This window comes from Mauremys reevesii, linkage group 5 (assembly GCF_016161935.1).
Source record: "Mauremys reevesii isolate NIE-2019 linkage group 5, ASM1616193v1, whole genome shotgun sequence".
Taxonomy (NCBI): Eukaryota; Metazoa; Chordata; order Testudines; family Geoemydidae; genus Mauremys; species Mauremys reevesii.
The window spans coordinates 90925337-90948319 of NC_052627.1; the positions used below are offsets into that span (position 1 = coordinate 90925337).

Sequence of the window (22983 nt, forward strand, 5' to 3'; positions counted from 1 at the left end):
AATATAGTCAAAGATGTTTTCATAAGGTTTATTATTTGATGAGTATTATCGTTGTGCTTGACATTGTACAATGCACAGAAGACAACACAGACCATGCTCCATGAGTTTACAATGAAAATTGTACTAACTTCATAGTACACACACACTGTACACTAAGTGAAACACTGTATCTTTAGGTCACCTCCATTTCGAATTGAATGCTGAGTAGGGAGAGTACACTGATAGCTGCTCCTTCTGTCTAGTCAACTGCACAAAGCCAGGCATAATCTAGTTTGGGAAGACAAGGAATTGATTATTATATTTAATTTCTCAGTGGACTATCACTGAAAGAATTCATACAAATGGGTGATTTAAGGAAGGATTTGAATTAAGAAATGGTAGTATAGTAACTCCTTACTTAACATTGTAGTTATGTTCCTGAAAAATGCGACTTTAGGTGAAACAGGGTTAAGCTAATCCAATTTCCCCATAAGAATTAATGTAAATAAGGGGGTTAGGTTCCAGGGAATTTTTTTTCACCAAAAGACTATATATATATATATATATATATATATATATATATATATATATATATATATATATATATATATATATGCACATACACACACAGTATATGTTTAAACAAACAATTTAATACTGGTACACAGTGATGATGATTGTGAAGCTCGGTTGAGGTGGAGGAGTCAGGGTGGGATATTTCCCAGGGAATGCCTTACTGCTAAATGATGAACTAGCAATTGGCTGAGCCCTCAAGGGTTAACTCTCACACACTACAAGGCAGCAAGAATGGAGGGATGGGAGACAGCATCGCAGACAGAGACACACACTGTGTGCGTGTGAGAGAGAGATGTGCATTTCCCCTATAAGTACACTGACCCTACTCTTAAGTACACTGCCTTGTTAATGAGATCAGCTTGCTGAGACCGCAGCTGCTGCCAGCAAGCTCTCGCCATCTTGAGCCGTGTGTGTCCCCTCTGCTCTATGGAAGATGGGATAAGTGGGGTGCAGGAGCAGGTTGGGAGGAGGACACCCTGACATTAGCCCCCCTCTTCCTCTCCTCCCTCCCTTCACAGCAAGCAGGAGTCTCGGGGAGCAGCTCCAAGGCTGAGGGCAGGAGCAGCACATGGCAGTGGGGGGAGGGACAGCTGAACTGCCGGCAATTGATAGCCTGCTGGGCAGCTGCTGCACAGTGAACTTAGGGGAGCTGATAGGGGGGCTGCTGGTCCACTCTGGTTCCAAGCCCCCACCAGCTAGCTGCAACGGGCTGCTCTCCCTGCAAGCAGTGGACAAAGCAGGCGGCTGCCAAACGACGTTAGAAGGGAGCATTGTGCAACTTTAAACGAGCATGTTCCCTAATTGATCAGCAACGTAACAACGAAACCAAAGTTAACCAGGACGACTTTAAGTGAGGAGTTACTGTAGATGATATAACTGGTCCTATGTCCATTGCAGTTTAATACAATGTATCATCCTAATAATCAAAACTGCTTTAACTGTTTGTCAGTGGCAAGTGTCTAGTTACTGAAATGCACCTTGTTAACAGGAAATTATCCCACTCAAAGCTGGTACAGCTTTATGGAGTGTGCATACAGCACAAGCCTCTCTACATAGTGACTGAGTTCATGGAAAATGGCTGCCTGCTCAATTACCTTCGGCAAAGACAAGGGAGGCTTAACAAAGAAATGTTACTAAGCATGTGCCAGGATGTCTGCGAAGGGATGGAGTATCTAGAAAGAAATAGATTTATTCACCGTGATTTAGTAAGTACAGCAGGCCCTCTGTAATTTGCAGTGACAGTAACAAAATACAAGTCATTACACCTTATGGGCACTAATGTATTTTGTAAGTGTTGTTTAACTACTGCAGGATCCAATGGACCAACAGTGTGTTATTTTGATTAATATATCTGTATTGTTGTATTCTGACAGTGAAACATTTCTGATGCTCACTCATTTTTATTGCAGTTTGTGGATTTTGTAACATTATATTAAGGTATTAAGCCTTACAATGTGCATATGTGTGTGGTATGCTGCATAAATTAATGTATTTAAACTGCTTGCTATAAATGTTCTTAAGTTCTGTCGGCAATTGCTGCTGTTGAAAATTCACATATTATTTACTGTATTACAACTCCCTTTAAACAAAAGATATTCATTAATGAAGAGTTAGAGAACACCTAGTGACTGAATGGAGTGAGAGAAAGTAACAGTGTTATCTAAGAGTGATGTCCAAATATTGTGTTGTCTTAACACCTTCTTATCATCAACTGATTTTGTGCTACAACACAGACAACTTAGTGTAACATCAGAACATCCTGCCAAAACTATTTTGGCTCCGTTTTAGCTTTGCTTTAGTTTGGCTTTGTTTGATATGAGACATCTAGAGGAACATTTATGAATAAGAACGATGAGGAAGCAGTGTAATATTTTTTATTGGACCAACTTCTGTTGGTGAAAAGAGACAAGAAAGAGCTCTTCTTCAGGTCTGGGAAAGGTACTCAAAGTATCACAGCTAAATACAACATAGAACAGATTATTTAGCAAAAATGGTTAACACATATTGTAAGTGGCCCCTTAACACCTTTACACTCAAAGGACAAAAATGTGGGATTAGTGAGTTACAGATTATTGTAATAAACCATAAATCCAGTGTCTGTATTAAGACCATGATTTTTAATATCTAGCAAAGTTATGAATTTAAGCTCCCAGGCTCCTCTTTTGAGGTGTTGTGCAGGTTTCCTTTGAGGATGAGGACTAAAGAGGTCAGGTATGGAGTGATCATTTTGTGAAAAATGTTCACCCACAGGTGATATGAAGTTTTTGTCTTTGATCATTTTTCTCTGTGAGTTTCACCCACATAGTTGTTATTGGGGCATTTAGTGCACTGGATGAGAGATACCACATGTTGTCATAGGCATGTGTGGGACCCATGGATATTGAAAGGTGTGTTGTGGGGGGTATTCAATACAAAATGTAGTCTCACAATAACACTGCAAACTGTATGAGTAAAGTACTGGTGAGCTGTTGCATTTTTCTCAGGATGCTTTAATTAGATTTCAAATATGTTTTTCTCATTTTCCTGCAGGCTGCAAGGAACTGTTTAGTCAATGCCAAGAATATAGTTAAAATATCTGACTTTGGAATGACAAGGTATGCAGCAATTGTGTATAACAACAGTATTGAATCTTAACTACACTGGAAATATTTTCAACTAGCAATAATGAGGCCTTGAATTAACCTCCTAACTTGCAAAACTGCCAGTACCAGTTATTTTGCATGTAGGTACTGCCAATGGAATTGCCTCTCATCTCCTTGATTCCCTTGTACTTTGGTGCACACACTAGGGAGCACATTTTCTAAAAGTTATCTCTGTTTGTGCATACATAGATCCCTGCATGTGCATTCTTCAAGCATTAATATTTTGCTCACATGTATTATAATCTTTCAGCTGCTCATGCAGTTTAGTGTTGGAAAAGTGCATGCAATGGTGTTTGCGCACAAATTTGTGCACACACAAAGGTTGGGTTGAGGGCCCTTTTAAAATATGGTTTTATCATAGTGTCTGATACTAAAAGCTTCTAGCTAAGACAATCTTAGCACAGCTCCTATGGGCTTGTCTAGAGGGAATCGCCCTTCCAGTACACCTGGCAGGGCTGTTGCATGCACATCATAAAGGTTCCCATTCAAGCCTCATCTGCAAGGCTGTCTGTGGGAAGGCAGGTAGAGAGGAGCAACAGGGGCAGTTTGCTCTGGGCCCCACATTTGAGGGGGTCCCAAAACCAAGTGGCATTGCAGCCTGGCCACACCTTTGTCATGATGGAGAGGTGGCCAGTCCAAGGCTAAGCGGAGCTGCGATGCCCTGTGCCAGGTTGCAATGACCAGAGTGGGGAGCTGGGACAGAAGCTGCAGGGTGAATGCGGGGGCAGGCTTGCTTTCCAACCCTGCTGCCCCAGGACCTCCACTCAATGTTTCTTCATGTTTGGTTTCATGATTTGTGGATATTCTTCTTAAACTCTTTCATCTCCAAGGTCATTTTTGGAAGGGTGACAGGCCTGAGTTTCAGATTTTGCTCCGGGCCCCCCAAAATCCCATCTGCAATAATATGCAGGACTCACATACCCTACAGCTAGCCATGAAACTAGATAGAGGATTTCACTAACAAGTTGTTTATGTCATGGTCTCTTGCCATTCATTGTTAGGGACAACAAAGCATATTTTAAAAGAGACAGAATAATTAATTTATTATTGACTTGCTTGCAAAGAGTACAGGGACTACTTCTAGTACTGCATAATCAGGGGAATTTAATTACACCTCTCCTGGTGAATCTCGTAGGCCAGGGGTGGCCAACCTGAGCCTGAGAAAGAGCCAGAATTTACCAATGTGCATTGCCAAAGAGCCACAGTAATAAGTCAGCAGCCCCCCATCAGCTCCCCTGCCCCCCACTCCCAGTATCTCCCATGCACTGGCAGCCCTCCCCACACCTCCTGACATAAGCACCGATTGCATGGGTGCTCCAGGGCTGGAGCAGGTGCTCCGCACCCACCAGCAGCCAAGCTCCTCCCATCTCACCTCCTTCTCTTCCCCCCCCCGAGCGCGCCACATCCCCGCCCCCCTCCCCGCCACCTAACAGCTGTTTAACAGTGCTTAGGACTTTCCAGGAGGGAGGAGGAGGAGAAGCGGGGATGTGGTGCACTCAGGGGAGGAGGTGGAGAAGAAGCAGAGCAGGGGCAGTGACTTTGGGGAAGGGTGGAATGGGGGTGGGGCGAGGGCAGTGCAGGAGTGAGAAGAGGCAGTGAAGAGGCAGGGCCAGGGGGTTGAGCACCCACCGAGCGGAGGGGAAGTCGGCGCCTATGCCTCACAATCAGCTGTTTTGTGGTGTGCAGGAGGCTCAGGGGGGGAAAGGGAGGAGCGAGGGCATGGCAGCCTCAGGGGAGGGGGCGGGAAGGGGTGAAGTGGGGGCAGGGCCTGTGGCAGAGCCAGGGGCTGAGCAGTGAGCACCCCCCAGCACATTGGAAAGTTGGCGTCTGTAGCTCCAGCCCTGGAGTCGGTGCCTATACAAGGAGCGGCATATTAACTTCTGAAGAGCCGCATGTGGCTCCGGAGCCACAGGTTGGCCACCCCTGTCATAGGTTGTGTTGGCACTTATTGGGACATGTGTCCATATGCAATTCAATTCACACATTTAATATAAAGCTTTTTACTCACATGATTTATGTGTATATCATGTATATGATTTGATTTGGTATACATTATTTTCTAAGGGATTTTCACCATTTTATTTAAAGTCAATGACCAAAAAAGTGCTACTGTACTTCTCACTGATCTATCTGGGTATTTACATCATACTTATCTCTGTGGTATCTGAACGCTTAGTTAGCTGTGGCAGTAAATATATAGAATTCTGCTGACAGAAAAGTTAAGCACACATGGCTAACAGTGAATCTTGTTTGAATTAATCCAGAGTTCTGACAGCAGGAAATCACAGATTACAGATTATGAACCTGATTCTTCATTCATTTATGCAAGTATAAATCACATGTAACTCCATTAAAGACAATGGAGTTATTATTATAAAACAGGTATAAAAAGTGTTAGGAGAATCATAGTATGTACCTCACTGGTATGGCAGCTGGTATCAATGACATCTGGGAAGTGCAACATCTAAGAAAAATGTGCCAGAACATCTTTGTGAATACTGGTAACGCATAATCTTTGTCTTTAATCCACTCTGGAATTCTTAGAAGTAACAGGTATTTCCATATGGACACACTATTTCTGGAAGTGTTTTTTATATAATCATATATCATCTAAGGATATGTCACCTAAAATATTTACCCAATGCTTTAGATTAAATATATTGTTACCTGGTTTCTTTAGATATGTTCTAGATGATGAATATATCAGCTCTTCAGGTGCCAAATTTCCAGTCAAATGGTCATCTCCTGAAGTTTTTCATTTCAACAAGTACAGTAGCAAGTCTGATGTCTGGTCATTTGGTGAGTGGGTCATCACTTTGCTCATAAAAACTTCGGCATATAACTTTTATAGTAAATTATTTGTTGCACAGTTACAACTATCTTGAGTTTTAATGAGTCAGTTTCATGCTAACAATCTTGTCTAAATTGCAAGAGACTGTCCATTTTGAATAAAGCAGTGCTTCTTGGGTGGGATAGGGAAGCAGGAGGCCACAATCCAAAATTGAGGGGATGGAATAACTAGCCTCTTCCACAAGTTGGAAACTGAGGGCTCCCAATAGAAGCATTCCTAAGAAATTCCATGAGCTGAAATTTGCTGTGTTTCCACTCCTTTATACAGGATCTAAAGTTCTAAAGTTCCATTGTTAAGAGAAAACATTGTCTACCAGACCACAATGCTTTATCTAAACCTCTTGTTACTTGAACTTAGCTTATGACTGCAATGTGCATTCTTTACAGTCAGAAGTTTTCACTTATCAAAATCCACATTCATCTCATAACTTCATAGATTCCCAGGCCAGAAGGGGCCATTATGATCATCTAGTCTGAACTCCTGTATAACACAGGCCATAGATCTTTCCCAAAATAATTTGTAGATCTGATCTTTTAGAAAAACATCCAATCTAGATTTAAAAATTGTCAGTGACAGATAATCCACCCTAACCCTTTGTAAATTGTTCCAATGATGAACTACTGTAACTTTTTAAAATGTATGCCTTATTTCCCATCTTTGTCTAGCTTCAACATCCAGCCATTAGATCATGTTATACCTTTCTCTGCTAGACTGAAGAGCCCATTATTAAATATTTGTTCCCCAGGTAGATCTTATAGACCAGGGGTCGGCAACCTTTCAGAAGTGGTGGGCTGAGTCTTCATTTATTCACTCTAATTTAAGGTTTCAAGTGCCGGTAATACATTTTAAATGTTTTTAGAAGGTCTCTTTCTATAAGTCTATAATATATAAACAAACTATTGTTGTATGTAAAGTAAATAAGGTTTTTCAAATGTTTAAGAAGTTTCATTTAAAATTAAATTAAAATGCAGAGCCCCCCCAGACCGGTGGCCAGGACCTGAGCAGTGTGAGTGCCACTGAAAATCCACTCATGTGCCGCCTTCGGCACATGTGCCATAGGTTGCCTACCCCGTTATAGACTGTAATCAAGTCACCTCTTAACTTCTCTTTGTTAAACTAAATAGATTGAGCTTTTTGAGCCTATCACTATAAGTCATGCTTTTTAATCCTTTAGTCATTCTCATGCTGAACCATCTCTAATTTATCAACATGTCACTGGGACAGCTGCTACAAATTGGGGCAGCTACATTGAAGTCAATGTAGCTATTCTCATTCACATCAGCTGAGGATTGATCTGGTCCTGTCTCTCAATGCAGTTCAGATGTACAGTTGTCTCCTGTATTATCCAGGATACACAATCTCTAGTGTTCATGCATCTTAATATCATGGAATAGTTTTGTGAACATTTAATTTTCTGGATTATTCCTAGGAGTTTTAATGTGGGAAGTTTTTACAGAGGGCAAAATGCCTTTTGAAAATAAGTCAAATTCTGAAGTTGTCCATGAGATTTCCGAAGGTTACAGACTTTATCAACCATATCTGGCATCACTCACTGTGTACAAAGTCATGTACAGCTGCTGGCATGAGGTGTGTTTCTCTTATTTTCCTGTTCTGTATATTGATATTCCATCGCCAGGGTCCTCATTCTAAATATGGAGTTAAAGACAATCATTGAGAGCAGGGAAATTAAATACCTACTTTACATTTGTGATATCCTCAGAATCTTTGATGTGTTTTTCATCTATCCTGGCTAAGGTTAGAAGCTTCTGTTTCTTTTAACTATTAAAACCCAATAAATATAAATAATTCCTTACATCACATCAACCACCAGTCAATCTGATCACCTGACCCTCTGTCTGAATCCCTCCATGATCTTTCCCTTCTCCATCCCCTTCTCCCTATTCCATATCATCAAGGCCTTATATAACTATTTCCCTGCTTATATGTTGAACCTGGGGCATGGTTCTCTGTTGTCCAGTGCCTTGTGCAGTCATTTATGTGAGTACAAAGCATGTGCAAAGTGTGCATAGACAACTAACATTCTGATTTAGTAGTGTTTTATGTTCACTTTGCACAGGTGTTAATAACCATACAAGGTGCAGGGCAGCAAAGGTGAAGGGCAGCTCTACTTTCTTATTCCACCCCTTCCATCCCCCTCTATTCTGCTAATGTTTCCTGACTTGATGCCATGTTTATCTGCTTCTCCCACAATTGTCTATGCCTTTTTTTAGACTTGCTTCTTTATGTGGAATTACCTCCTAATATGGCCAACTAAGCTACTAACCTCTCGTAATTTGAATCCCTCTGTAAGACTCACTTTTCCCATGCTGCCGAGAGAAGTCTATAATTTTAAATATATAAAATCTTTTTAGATGTACTTTTAACTCTTCCATTTAAATAGGCACATGCCTAAAATGAGTAACAGTGTGATCTTATTGCTGTAACTCTGTCCTTCCTTCCCACATCTCCTCTCTAATGTGTATCTAACAGCTTATAAAATATCTGCTCTAGGTGTTTGATAGCTACAGTACTTCTAAGTTAAAGCTACTATATCTTAAGGGACTTAAACAGAAAATGCATAGTTTGCTCTCTTCTGGGATGCCTCCTGGGATGCTAGCCACATGCCATCCTTACCTTCCCTATATCAGCCAATGGAGCATTCTGGCTGACTGTGCTGGGAAACATGCTCCATCCCTTGCAATGCTGTAGCTCTGAGTCTGGGAGCACAGTATTCCAGAAAGCCCTGGTAGACACTGTGATTCTGAGGCACAGTGCTTCTCAGAGCCCCTATTAGAGTGGTGTGGCTATAGACAACCCCCAATGCAGGGCTGAAATGAATATCACCTAAACAGACCTTAGGGTTGATCTACACTAGCGCTTAAGTCGCTGTAACTTAAGTCACTCAGAGGTGTGAAAAATACACCCCCCTGAGTGACGTAAGTTACATCGACCTAAGTGCTGTCCACATCAGTGCTATGTCAGTGGGAGATGCCAACATAGCTTCCACCTCTCATGGTGTAGTTCCGCTGATGTAGTGCTTGAGTGTAGACTTGCCCTTAGATTTACATTTAAAAGGTGTCTATGCTCATGATGCTGTTGTTCAGAAAGCACCCAATCGGCTAACACACTTACATGACAAAGCCAGGATTTTCCTTAAAATGACAAACATACAACTTTTCTTTCTGCACATGTACATGTGTAACAGTGTTCTGGGTAGTCTGATTATAAAAGTCTATTCTTATGTCAGATCAGCCTGTACTATAGAGTTGCCCTCTGCTTTGTTTTTCAGAAACCTGACGGTCGCCCTGCTTTTGCTGAGTTACTTCAGACCCTCACAGATATAGCTGAGACTGGATAATCAGACTTTCTATACATATGTATTCTCATTGCAGAGTTAGCATGAAGCCCCTCATGTGGTAATTCTCAGTCTTTTACAGTCCTAGTTATTATAACCATCCGCAGCACTGTAAATATTGAGGAATCTGTGCAGTTTAGTCTGTTTTTATTTTCAGGGTTCATCACATTTTTAGTGTTTTTGGGGAAATGGATAGTTCAGGGGATCAGTGATGGGCTCTTAACCTTTTTGCCGCAAGGTTGCTAGTTCAAATCAAGACTAGGTTCATGATGATCAAGTTTATGCTGGAGAGGAATAAGCAAGCTTCCTTCTAGTACATGGCACATAGGTCTAAACTGCACAACAAATCCTTCTGTTTTATATGGCAGATTTACACTAAATTCTGCAACAATGCCATTGATTAAGAAATCATTGGATAATTGGTCTGGCTCATAGATTGGGGAATATGGACAAGTGGCAGCAAAAGAGACTTAAGCACCCATTATGGATTTCTATATGGGTATTAGAAAGACCAGGTGAGTGAGGTAATATATTTTATAGAGACAAGCTTTTAAGCTGCAGAGAGCTCTTCCTCGGGTCACTGTATAGGTCGTCAGACACATTTGAACACAGGACCTTAGGCACTGCAACAAAGACTTCTGTCATTTGACCTAAAAGAGCAACTTAAGATAGTAGAAACAGTAAGCTTTTATCATCCAGCAGACCAGTCATTAAAGGGAGACACAACCTCATTTGCCTGTGTGCTATACATTCTCTTAGAGGACGGGTGGGAAGGCATGCAGGAAGAGGCAGGTATCCTAGGGGCTCTTAAATCTCATCTGAATGGAATGCCACTCTATAACAAGTTAGGAGCTGCATAGCTGGTGAAGGTGCCTGCCTGTGTTCCTTAGGAGCACGAGAAAACAACCATCATCTCCTGCAAGCTTGTGTCTACTTTCTCCAAGGCAGTGTTTCCCATGCCTCCTTTCTGCCTCTTGCTGCTGCATATTTAACTAATACCCTCCTTCAGTTAGATATACTGAACCTCTCATGTGGTGTGCCAGCGGACAAGCTGAAGAGATGGAAAATGGCAGGAAAATGGAACCTTTTTGTATTTGTGTGGCATAAGTAGTTTTTTGCAAAGTCATGGCCAAAAGATAAGTTATCTGTCCAATGTGTGTAACCAATACTTGTTATAATTGGAACCCTGCTGTGAACAACAATTGCACTGGTAACTTTTGTTTTCCTTGTACATTGTATATTTGTGGTGACCAATGTTAGTGTGAGAAAAGCTTATTGTTTGTAGCTGTACCATCTGTTAAATTTATAATACGGAAGAGAAATAGCAGAGCACTAAAGAAAAGGAAAACTAAATAACTCACATACTGCATATATAATCATATGTATTATTTATACATAGATGCATGTATATATTTGTATTTTACAGCAACTTGTAGGGAGACAAAATATTTAAAACCTATTGATTGAAGAACATTCTGCATGACTCCTACAGTTTTACCTTTTTATTCTAAATAAAAATTAACATTTTCACAGTTTTTGGAATTATGCCCAATGATAGATTCCTTGGACTAAATTCATTCCTGACATAAGCCTGGGTAACCCCCACTGATGATAATAGTGTGTGATATTTTTAAGCAACATGATTATCTGCAGTTATTTGAAGAATGTAAACATCAAAGAGGAAGAGGAAATGTTTAATTACTTCGTGTACGCCTGTGGAAAGTTGCCAGTTCTTTTGGCTGCATTGTGAGAGCATCTCAGTTTCAAGAGAAACTAGATTTCCTCGTTCCTTTATATAACCTTTTAAAATAATTTTAACCAAGTTATACCCCTGTTTGCTCTTAGAATTGACTCATAGTACATATTTAATTCCATATCAAATGTATGTCTGAATACAGATTGGTACAATACACTACAGTCAGGAGAAAAGAGTAGTGTGCCTGAAAGAGCACAGTGGATGCAAGTTTTCCATTTAATTACTGCAATCCTTCTGCCCACTCCAGTGACGTGCTAATCTTTTCAGCAGGTGTTGCTGTATAAACACAACAAATAAATTATATCCATAGTGCAAAGTATATGAGTATGTTGCAAATTGCATGAGAAGTTCTATAAGAGATCATACTGAAGTGGTTTTGCTACGTGATTGTTTGTTACTGCCTGCCAGTATGTAGCTAGGAGACATCACCCAACTATGAAAGCAAAGAAGATAAGCAGTGGGAGGGCTGTGAGCTGAAAGCTGAGCTTGTGACCGCTCCCCAGTGAATACATACAAATTGCTCAAATGTTTCCACACGTGTTTCTCTGTTATGCTGAGCTATAGTTTGCTTAGTGGTCCTAGACCCTTGCAGTATTGGCAAGTAATGTAAAAGGTGACTATTGTAGACAGAGAGAGCCTGAGACATGGGGCCTGGTATAAAAGGCCTAGTTTACGGCCTAAGGCCCAAACAGAGTCAAGCCCTGCTAATATGAAGCACAATTAGCAAGAATCAGGCCAGCTCAGGCCCTGCCCAGTTACAAAGCAGATGCTTGCTTGCAGGTTCACTATCCAATACATGAACTTGGCAAGAACAGGGCTAGCGTTGCAAAAACACAAGAACTCCTACGCACTAAGTATTCATGTAAATACATTCCAGAAAGGTAGTGCCAGAACACCCCGATACAGGTTTATGGTGTAAACACACTCTCCAAAGATGACACAAGAACACACTGACCCCTCTTAAAGAAAAGGGCAGGATGACAGGGTGATGGGTAGAGATGCTTTGATTGAACCAACTGGTACAAGGTAAAGGGTGGTAATTAACTACGGTGGAGGGGCAATATGTAACTTCTTTGTATCAGTGTATAAAAGAGGGGTCTTTTTCTGGCCAAGGGGGGGTGGAATGGAAAGTCCTGCCATTCACTGAGCTGAGTCCATTGTCATGGGCATACATGTGCTAGTGTAACTGTAGACATTGATCCAAAGAGCTAGTACCGTGCTTCATCGGCAATAAACCTGGCCAAGTGCCTTCACTACAGAACTGAGTCTGTGGTCTTTCTGGCCAGTTCAATTGAGATCAGCTGGGTTCGCTATCTGCTCAGAGCCAGCACAGCAAACAGAAAGAACACACATATGCAGCTAACAACTGACTACAACTACCTGTCCCTTTATTTATTCTGTTTTACTTTAATTTTGCATTTACATTAGCTCATGAAAATAAGTAAAGTGAGTTTTAAGTTTAGGATGTACTGGAAAGCCCTGTGAAGTTTGGAAATCTTAGACATGGTCTGCGGACCCACAGGGGTCCATGGACCACAGGTTGAAAACTACTGATCTACATCTTCTAAATGACCACAAAGGGAAGAGTCAACAAAGGCCTCACTTATTGTAATTTGCAGCACAACTGGTCACTACATCTGAAGCACCTGAGCTTTGCCCACAGATGGCGTGGAAGGTCAAAACCAGGTGGCTGGACTGCACGGGGCTAGAAGCAGTTAAATTGGAGAACAAATCCAAGCTAACTTTAATATGAGAAGCTCCCATATTCGCAACTCAATGAACTTGCAATCATTTTGTCTGTGAGAGTTGATCATGGCACACCCATCCTGAAGCTTTGGAGGGGAGAAGGTAGTTGTTTAGATAAATATAACCAAATTACAGTGTGTGATTTTAGCAACTACTCATCTTCACTTGCCAGCCTCTTCCCCCATCATCTATCATATGCTATTAATATGTCAGTTCCTGCCTCCCTTCAGCGAATACCAACTGATACCAGCTTTCATTGTCCTCTTGTTAAAATTTTCAAATAGGCACTTTCCTGGTTTCTCCCATGTTTCCCCCCTTGCATGGGAAGAGTTCCCTGTAAACATCCACTGAGCTCATTGTCCTTAAAATTCCCCTTTGCTGTGATGCCTATCAACCCCTCGCCCCCCTCACCTTCCCCCCAAAATGGGTAGACAGCTGATATAGCAAGACCATTGCCTATCATACTGACCAGTATTGTCTTGTGCTACCCACTCTGCCTGTACCCATCTGTTGTCTCATATCTTCCTAGATTTTAAGATCCTTGGGACAGGGACAGTCTGTGTTCTGTGTTTTTGCAGCGCCTACCACAATGGGGTCCTGGTCCATGACAGGTCTCCTAGAAACTACTGAAATACACATAAATCTCTCTTTTACCCTAGTTGTCACAGTTAAGTGACAGTGACAAGTACTAGAGGTTTTGCTGTCAGTATCTTACTCTGACCACTAACTTGTCTCTCAGATACTTTCTCAATATACAAAAACTTTAACTGGAAGCAGCTAAGGTTGTCACACTCATTCTACCTGACAGAAACCCACAAAAACAAGTGAATGCAAAGTTAAACCACTTAACCGTACATACTTTCATCTCATTTCCTCCACACTATCAATTCGGCAACTGCTGCTCACCATGCTCCATGTACCACACCCTCCAGGCTCCCCCTCAGCCTGCTCTTCTGTACACACTCCTTTACCAGATTATCCTCCCCCCCCCGCCCAAAAAAACCCCCAACAACTAGTAGTTGGAGATGTTTGGTGCAGCAGCTGGTTGTGGTAGGAGAGGGTTGTTTTGTAAAGGGACATGTGCGGAAGGGAAGTTAAAGGGGGTGATGGAAGAATGGCATTCCTTTGGGGGGGCAGAGTTAAGGATGAAATGTGTGCCTGTGATGCATGATAGTTCTAGTAAATGTGTGCTTGTAATTGAAGGGGTAGAAATTACTACTGTCAAGTTGCATAACTTTTCATGTCCTTGCTTTTGTGTCAGATACATTATGTGTATAGGAACTCTAACTGCTTCACAACCAACCACATTGTTTGTGTATTATTTGCTTGTTTAAAAAAAATGGGGGTGGAGGAGAAGCTGAGCAAGAGGTAGTTTATCAGGGCCAGGGCATGGGTGGCCTGGCATAGGGGTTAGCATCAGGCGCAGGCTGAAAGGTAAGGGGGCCAGGAGCTAATTACCAGGAATCAGGCTGGGCTGGAATGCTAGAAGGTGAGAATCAAACCTGGAGGGCAGGGATCAAGAGTCAGTTACCATTAATCAGGCCGACTGAGGATACCTGGAGGTCAGGTTAAGGCAGGGGTCGGCAACCTTTCAGAAGTGGTGTGCCGAGTCTTCATTTATTCAGTCTAGTTTAAGGTTTTGCGTGCCAATAATACATTTAAACATTTTTAGAAGGTCTCTTTCTATAAGTCTATAATATATAACTAAACTATGGTTGTATGTAAAGTAAATAAGGTTTCAGAAAGTTTAAGAAGCTTCATTTAAAATTAAATTAAAATGCAGAGCCCCCTGGACTGCTGGCCAGGACCCGGGCAATGTGAGTGCCACTGAAAATCAGCTCGCGTGCAGCCTCCGGCACCCGTGCCATAGGTTGCCTACCTTGGGTTAAGGTAACAGAACCAGAGGGCAGGAACCTAGAGGCAATTACTAAGAGTCAGGATACCAGGAGGTCAGGATCAGAGGGCAGGATCTGGTAAACACCAGCCCAGTGGTCCACAGCAGGATGAAGTCTAGTTGTATGGACAACTTAGTGTTTTGGCATAAATAGGACTGTGACCCAATCAGGAGCCTTGGAGCTCTCCCAGTCAGAGACTAGAGATCAGGCTTGAACCCCAGTTGGACTTCATGGACCAGGCTCCAAGCTGTTGTCTCAGAGCTGCTGGGTGGAAGATTGGAGTATGGTGGCTCTCAGGAACCCCACAAACCTGGGGTTTGAGACTGGCAGGGCCTGATATGGATGGATCTATGAGGAGGGAGAAGTACAGCTACTGACAGGGAAGATTTTATCCATCAGCAGTTCCACATGAATGCTTAGGTAATTTTTATGCTGTAGGGAAAAGTCTAGCTCCTGACAGAGGAGGAGCTCTGTGCACATGGCCCAAAGCAATCAGGTTTAGGTTCACGGCATATATATATTCAGCTATAACTAGTAATTGCTGAAAGTCACTTTAAATCCAAATTAAAGAAAGATACTTCACCAGTTGCCCCAGATCTGCTCAGGATTAATCTCTCTACCAGATTTTGTGTAGATAACTTTTTTTAAAAAAACAAGCCAGTCAACAATGAGAAGTAGAAATGCCACAGGCAAATTTCAGCCACAGCCCAATTTTCAAGAGTTCTTATTAAATATTATAAAGAAAAACCAAACAAAAGCTACTCAGAAAATTCAAAGGGCATAAAAACTGACCCTGGGCAAAATTACACATAGATAAGTCATCTACTTTTAGAGGAAAACATGAATTTATATCCCATTTTAGAATGCAGTCCTAACTATGGAGTCATATCCATCACCTCCATAACATATTTGGGTAGAAGTTATGTATAAGTGTCAATCTGCATGTCTATTTATGGGATTTTGAGGGGGGGAATGGGTGCATCCATATTTTTGAAGCTATACCCATTGTGTCCTCCTTTGAAAAATATGCCTTTACAGGCTAGTCTATTGTTGAGGGGTATTTCCAGGTCCCTGAAAACACTAAAAGGATATTGCCTATAGTAAAGTTTCAAAATCAAGTTCATAGAGTATAAATGTTTATAGTTATCTAGAACCATTTTGGGGCAGAACTTATAATTTATGAGCATCCTGTCTGTGGGAGAGCAGAGCCATTGTTCCACCCAGTGGTGTATGAATGTCTCTCTCTGGAAACATCAGTTACAATTAATGTAGGAAATTCATTGATTTGGGTTGTTTCAATGTCAACTCCATGCCAGGAATGGGCATTTCCTGCATGACCACTAATATGTTCAGAAGTCCCAGGACCATTTGAGGTGTTCTTACACTTCTTGCACCACATTCTAAGGCACCCATAGAGGAGTACCAAGGCTAGTATGATGAAAAGGACACTGCTGATGAGCCAAATAACCATAGCCAGGTCAATCATCTTGCTGGCTGGAAACACAGTGTCTATGGCCATTGTATGAAAAATGGTACACTGACCTCTAGAAGGCTCTATCTCCTGGCAGTGTAACACACAGGATATAGTTTGTAGATGGTGTTAGCATCTGCAAGGTCAAGAAGTCATGGCTCAAAAGGTATAAGTTCCTCCTGGTGAAAATTCTGTCGCAAAACACCAGACAAGATGCTGTTCCAGCTGGGCCAATATATGACTCTTTAAAACTCGTTAGGACAGGTATAATGGTCATGTGACCATGCTACCGAAGCTGAAGTAAGGGTGACATTCTTAATGTTAATTTCATCATCATAATTTTTTTACATATATATTAGACCTGGAAAGAAGAAACACATATTTGGTATTTTAAAATGTTATACAAAACACATTTATTTCTGTGCAAATGCACCTAAAGTAATTGATCTAATATACATTTTAAATACAGACCTAAATGTATTTCAACACTGGGAGCAGAAATACCATAAACTATTTGTAACACTTAGCTGGCTAATGAAAAAGTCTGCCCAGTTATACAAAAGATACAATTTAATGCTCTTGTTGGGTTTAGATTTAGTATTACTTTGATACCAATGTCATCTTATGGCTACCTATTATATAAGAAAACATATGTTCTGTGGCAGAAAAAGCTAGCTAATCCATCTATGGCTGTCTCCTTCTTTGTGTAAGCAGTTCTATGTCATAGCATCTTTTCACATTAAAATATACAACACCTTTAAAGGTGACATATTTTTGCCAGTTACTTCTTTTATACATTAGTGGCTTTACTTATGAAACAGAAAAAAACAGCTGTGGCATTAATGCAGGAAAGTCCTCAACAGTCACTTTCACACTTTAAAGCAAGCGCTACTACAATGCTTTATTATGAGCCACAATTAGACTGTTTAATATTTGTTTTTATTAGGAACTAACAGGTGCTATTGTTATTGCTTCCCTGTTGTCTTAGAAACACCCCTCTGCCCTACCATAGTCCATATCAGTAAAAAGCTTTGTTGCATCCGACGAAGTGGGTATTCACCCACGAAAGCTCATGCTCCAAAACGTCTGTTAGTCTATAAGGTGCCACAGGATTCTTTGCTGCTTTTACAGATCCAGACTAACACGGCTACCCCTCTGATAGTAAAAAGCTAAACTCTGGAATGGATTGTGCCAGAAACTGGGAATGGGCAGTGGGATGGATCCCTTGATTACCTGTTCTGTTCATTCCCTCTGGGACACCTGGCATTGGCCTCTGTTGGAAGACAGGATACTGGGCAAGGATACTGGGACCTTTGGTATGACCCAGTATGGCCATTCTTATGTTCTTATGTGCAGTGAGCTGGACTGGAGCCATTTGCATCACACTTACCTTGACACACATGCACCACATAAAGAGGTTATTTATCTCCATACAGCAGAGAGAGAGAGTGAGTGTCAGAATAATTCAGAAGAGCAGGTTCCTTTCTCCTGGGTAGAATTCATGTCCCTGAGAGGACAAAACAAACAAACATACAAACAATAGGTTATTGAACATTTGTGGCTCAGTTCTGCCTTCCAAAACTATGACATCCCTCACTCTACAGATTGCAAAACCAGCTGCCATACTCAGATGTTGGCACTGTAGCTGATTTCACAAGCTTCAGGGCAATGGACACTTACATGATGGAGAAAACTGCTGTGTTAGAGCAATACTTAAAAAGAGAGTACTTAAACAGGGGGTCCTAAGTCCATATTTAGATACCTAAATAAGTGACTTAATTTTCAAAAGTACTGAGCATCCAGCAGCACCCTCTCAGAAGTAATATGTGACCATTGAACTCAATGAAAGTTCGATCAGGGACCAAAGAACAACTGAGAGTGAGAACCCAGCAACATCACTGAAACTTACTTCCAGGGCAAAGTTAAACCTATGCATGAATGCCAGAATGCAAGAGGTTACAAAAGGCAATATCACACCAAAAGATATGCTCTTGAATACATGTGCCTCACATAGATTGGAGTCATTATTTTCAATGGGAGCTGGTGACATATGAAAGTGGATAGGCAAAATGGAAATATAATAGGTACACTCAAAGCCAGATCACAGCATTTGATAAAGATCTATTTGTCTCAGAGTCCAAACTATGTAAGGAATGGCTATTGATTTCTATAACTTTTATTATTTTTATTTATATTCACACTAATGGTTCCTGGCTATGTCATCACTTCCTTTGACTCTTTACTATTGTATCTGCTTCTGCAGTATCTGTTTTATGAAGCTTTAAGTGTAGAATATTTAATTTGTCTGTTCAATGCCCCCTTTGTCAGGGGAGGGGGATTCATTATAAAAGAAATGTTTTGGAACAACATCTTGTCACAGGAGAGTTGCAATTGCCAGATAACGTGAGTCCAGAGTACATAATATAAAGCTACAAATGCAATTGGTTAATGGTAGTGAAATGGATATGGATGAGAGGACATTCAGGGTCCAGACACCCCAGGGGGAAAGACAGGCAGTAGAATCAACTGATTATAATACAATAATATTGTACTACAAATGTGTATTGAGTAAGGTCTTTTATGAAAGCTGATGAAACGCTTGGTCATGCATATTATTGCCTGGGGTATGTACAGGTAGTGTATAAATGATTGTGTATGTTTGCTGCAAATATGTTTCTAAAATATGTTGTGGAGAGAGTTGATAAACAAGCCTGCCTTAGACAAAGGAATATGGATGTATTTGTTGGGGGTCAAGCTTTGTAAGCCAGAGGACAATGAAAATACATTCACATATAAGGTAACAAAGCAATCAAGCTAACTAGTGGCAGCTTGGTGATCACACCAGGGGAAAAACCGAAGTCTGAATCTCTGGGAGGAGGTCTTCCTGGCTCTTGAGGAAAAGGCAATGGACTTTGGGAAATATAAGGGGAACAAAAAGACATTCTGATAATCCATCACTTAGGGAACAAAGGGGACAGCACCCTCTGAGTTTGTGAAAGTTGGATCTTCTAGCCTGGAGGGCTAGAGAAGCTGGTATCCTGATGTAAGTGAAAAAATTTCTTAGGCAAAGATTGTAACTTGCTAAGATTAAGTTTTAGTCACTAGAAAGCATATTATGTTTTGTTTTGTTTGTAACCATACCCCTCTTTTCTCTTGGTTAGTATCGCTTACATCTCTTTTCTTTATTAATAAACTTCTTAGTTTTACTATGTACCATCTCAATGCTGCTATATTGAAGAATAGAGTGAATTCTCAGCTAAACTGGCAGACTGGTGTGTGCTCTGTCTTACTCTGGAGGCAGTAAACTTAATTTCTGAGAAAGTCTAGTGAGAGGGACTGGATGTTGCAGTCAGACATCTCTGGGAAACTCTCTAAGGAACAGTTCACTGACTGTTACCTGCAAGGCAAGGTTTAGACTGGGAGAGTCTCGAGCAGTTTGCTGGCAATGAAGACAGACTGGTGTATCAAGGAGATGACACACAGTCAAGCCTCAGAAAAGCTCTCCCTTGATGAGGCAGAGGGATAATACAGTGGCTTACAGTTCTTAGTGTCCTGAGAAGAGTGTCACAATGAGTTAAAGATTATAATCAGGAATATCACTTTAATACAAAGAAGGGCCACCAGAGATTTCTCTCAGGCTGTTCACAACAGTGGAAGTCAGTGATTCACTTTTGCATTTTATGGCTTTTATTGCCCTAAGAAAATTATTCATATTTCACCACTTAAGGTAAATCAGACAAGCATAGATAGTAGAAACTAACATGGGAAAATATACTCTGGCTCCATATCTTTTCTATATGTTTCATTAAGGTAAATTATTTAGCAACTTAATTTCTGTTATGGTTCATAGTTACAGAGCAACCTGGGAAGCAATACCACTGATCAGCCAGTAAGGTTCAAGAAAAAGCAGGATGGGAAAAAGTTAAAATAAAAAATGCATATATTCTCTCATACCTTTGAAATTTCCATGTTGTAAATGTCCACCTTTTCCTCCTGCGTTGACAATTTCACAGTTATTCTGAGATGTCTTAAAGGAAAGAAAATTCAGTCTGTTCTATATTTATCAGAAAGGTTTTTTCCCTCCTTCTTTGAAAATAAGATCTTCTACCATGTCTGAAAGGCTGAATGGAACTCTAGTTCCTGTAAGAGAGATGCAGATGTTTAAACATTCAAGACCTGCCTGTGGTGATATCACACAACAGCAAATTAATTCGATAGTAAAAGCTCTACTGAGGGAGGTGGAAAATGACTATTATTCATCCAGGTTGTCATTTACACAGAACATGCAGTAAATATAGACTTGAAATAAATACATAGATGGTTATTGCTACATAGGGGAATGAATTATTTTGATTTGTGTAGAAATGGCACAATTTCTTGAACATTCTTTTAGATCCCAACATGAAACCAAGTTTTCAGTGAATTCTTCTGAATTCTGATTCTAAATAAAACAATATACAGAAAAAACATAGTCTGCCTATGCATCCTCCTCACTCTCTACTCACTGTAATATCCATTTAGGGTTTCTCTAGATTTGGAAGAGAGATTGATTTTAAATTGGGATTAGCCAACCCTGACCTAACCACAACCTGATCAACACATACCCTTACAGAACTTAGTGTGTCCTTACCTCTGTTGTCAATGCCTTCACTTAACAATGATTTCAGATTTTAATAGGGCAGCAGTTGAAGAAAAGATAAGACACGGGGGTTCGGGGAGAATAGAAATGTCCAGATAGGAGCAGTGGAAGCTCTCTAAAAGTGGGGGGGGGCATGGGCACCCAAACCATAGCCTCGTCCCCTACACCACCTCTTCCCCCTGAGGACCCACCCTCACACCGCGCCTTTTCCCTGAGGCCCCGCCCTCATGCTGCCCCTTCCCCCTAGGCCCCTGCTCCCACACTGCCTCTTCCCCCAAAGCCCTGCTCCCATGCTGGCTCTTCCCCCCAAGACCCTGTCCCCTGCTCACTCCTCTCCACCCTTTCCCCTTGTCACTCACCCTTATGGCAAGTAAAAAGTGGGTGTGTGTGGCCCCCTAGCTGCCCTTGTTCTGACGCCCTGTGTCCAGACACAAAAATTACTTATGGGATGGAGACATATAGGATGACTCATGGGACAAGCTGATAACCCATGGCTTATTCATGGGTGCACTACTAGCTAATAAATCATGATTCTACAACTTTTGCCTTTATGCTGAACTTTATCAATCTATTAAGTTACAGCTAATCTCTCCCAATGATATACTACTGTTACCTTGGGTTTCTTGTGTTAAGGTCCTCTTGGCCTTAAGGAGTATGTACATTAAGGTGAGGTGGTAATAAAGAAGATTATAATGGAGCTCAAGGGAATTTTGCCTTCCCCATCTACAGAACAACAATTTTCTTAAACTCGGTTACAGTTCAACATAGATATATAAAAAAGTGCTTTGGACCAAGTATTATTATTATTATTTATTATTTGTATTACCATACTGCCGAGGAGCCTTAGTCATGGAGGAGGAACCAACTGTGCTAGGTGCTGTACAAACACAGAACAAAACAACCTTCCCTGTCCCAAGGGATTTACAATCTAAGAATAAGACAAGAGACAAAAGTTGGATATAGATAGATGGGGGAGTACAAGGAAACAATGAGACAATACTGATCAGGATGATAAGCAGTGGTCTTAGCATACCAGCAACCTAACTGTTGTCAAGTTTGTATTTGTATGTGTCACAGCAAAGGACAGTTTTGAGGAGGGATTTGAAGATGGTAATGAGGTAGTTTTGTGGATGTTTACAAGAGTGTAGGGCAGCCTGGGGTAAAGCACTGAGGTGCTTTTTTGAAAATTTAACAAGTGGGCAGTACAGGCTGGCATCATGGCCCAATCAGAGGCAAGCATTGGCAGCTTGATAGCAAATGACAGAGGATAAGTAGCATGGGAATTGTCTGTGAAGGAACTTGAAACTAAATACAAGCAGCTTATGTATGATGCATTAGAGAAGAGGGAGCCAGTGGAGGGATTCAAAGAGAGGAATGATTGGTCATAGCAATGGGCTAGGAAAAAACTGTTACTAACCTGTTTCATAACCGTTGTTCTTCAAGAAGTGTTGTGCATAGACTCGTAGACTTTAAGGCCACAAGGGACTATCATGATCATTTAGTCTGATATCCTGCACGCTGCAAGCCATGGAATCTACTCAACCACTCCTGCATTAAGTAACCTCTAGGTGTGTTACTGAAGTCCTCAAATCTTAATTTAAAGACGTCAAGTTACAGAGAATCCACTGTTTGCTCCAGTGGAAACCAGCAAGTGACCTGGTCTCCATGTTGCAGAGGAATGTGAAAAAGTCCCAGTGTCTCTGCCAGTCTGCAATCCTTCCCGTCTCTAAACATGGTGATCAGTTAGACTCTGAGCGTGTGGGCGAGACCCCCCCTAGCCAGACACCTGGATAATAATTCTCCATAGTAACTCAGAGCCTTACCCATCTAGTGTCCCATCTCTGGACATTGGAGATATTTGCTAATAGCAGTCATGGATGGGCCATATGCCACTGTAGGCAGTCTCATCATACCATCCCCTCAATAAACTTATCAAGCTCAGTCTTAAAACATATTAGGATTTTTGCCCCCACAACTCCCCTTCAAAGGCTGTTCTAGAGCTTCATTCCTCTGATGGTTAGAAATCACCATTTAATTTCAAGCCTAAATTTGCTGGTGGCCAGTTTATATCCA

At 41.2% G+C, this 22983-nt stretch overlaps 1 protein-coding gene and 1 long non-coding RNA gene across 7 annotated transcripts in view; one reads left to right on the top strand and one right to left on the bottom strand.

The window, feature by feature from the left end:
- LOC120406898 (tyrosine-protein kinase TXK-like) overlaps positions 1-10945 on the top strand; it is a 38540-nt gene extending 27595 nt beyond the window's left edge. For 3 of the 4 annotated variants that reach the window (XM_039542075.1, XM_039542074.1, XM_039542077.1), the window contains 5 exons: positions 1544-1760; positions 3085-3149; positions 5878-5996; positions 7478-7635; positions 9338-10945. In XM_039542075.1, the coding sequence (XP_039398009.1) occupies positions 1544-1760; positions 3085-3149; positions 5878-5996; positions 7478-7635; positions 9338-9406 (628 nt within the window). In that variant the 3' untranslated portion in view covers positions 9407-10945. The remainder of the gene's footprint in view (positions 1-1543; positions 1761-3084; positions 3150-5877; positions 5997-7477; positions 7636-9337) is intronic. The other variant, XM_039542078.1, reaches the window with a different exon arrangement.
- On the bottom strand, positions 15-21884 carry LOC120406899. Of its 3 annotated transcripts, XR_005599646.1 has the most exons (7): positions 21737-21884; positions 20226-20411; positions 17662-17778; positions 16343-16632; positions 7602-7694; positions 5614-5661; positions 15-267 (listed from the first exon to the last, which is right to left on the bottom strand). It is a non-coding gene; the product is annotated as an uncharacterized LOC120406899 (long non-coding RNA). The 3 variants fall into 3 exon arrangements; XR_005599645.1 differs by lacking the exons at positions 15-267; positions 5614-5661 and having other exon boundaries at positions 7571-7694; XR_005599647.1 differs by lacking the exons at positions 15-267; positions 5614-5661; positions 16343-16632 and having other exon boundaries at positions 7585-7694.
- Between the last annotated feature and the right edge of the window lie 1099 nt (positions 21885-22983).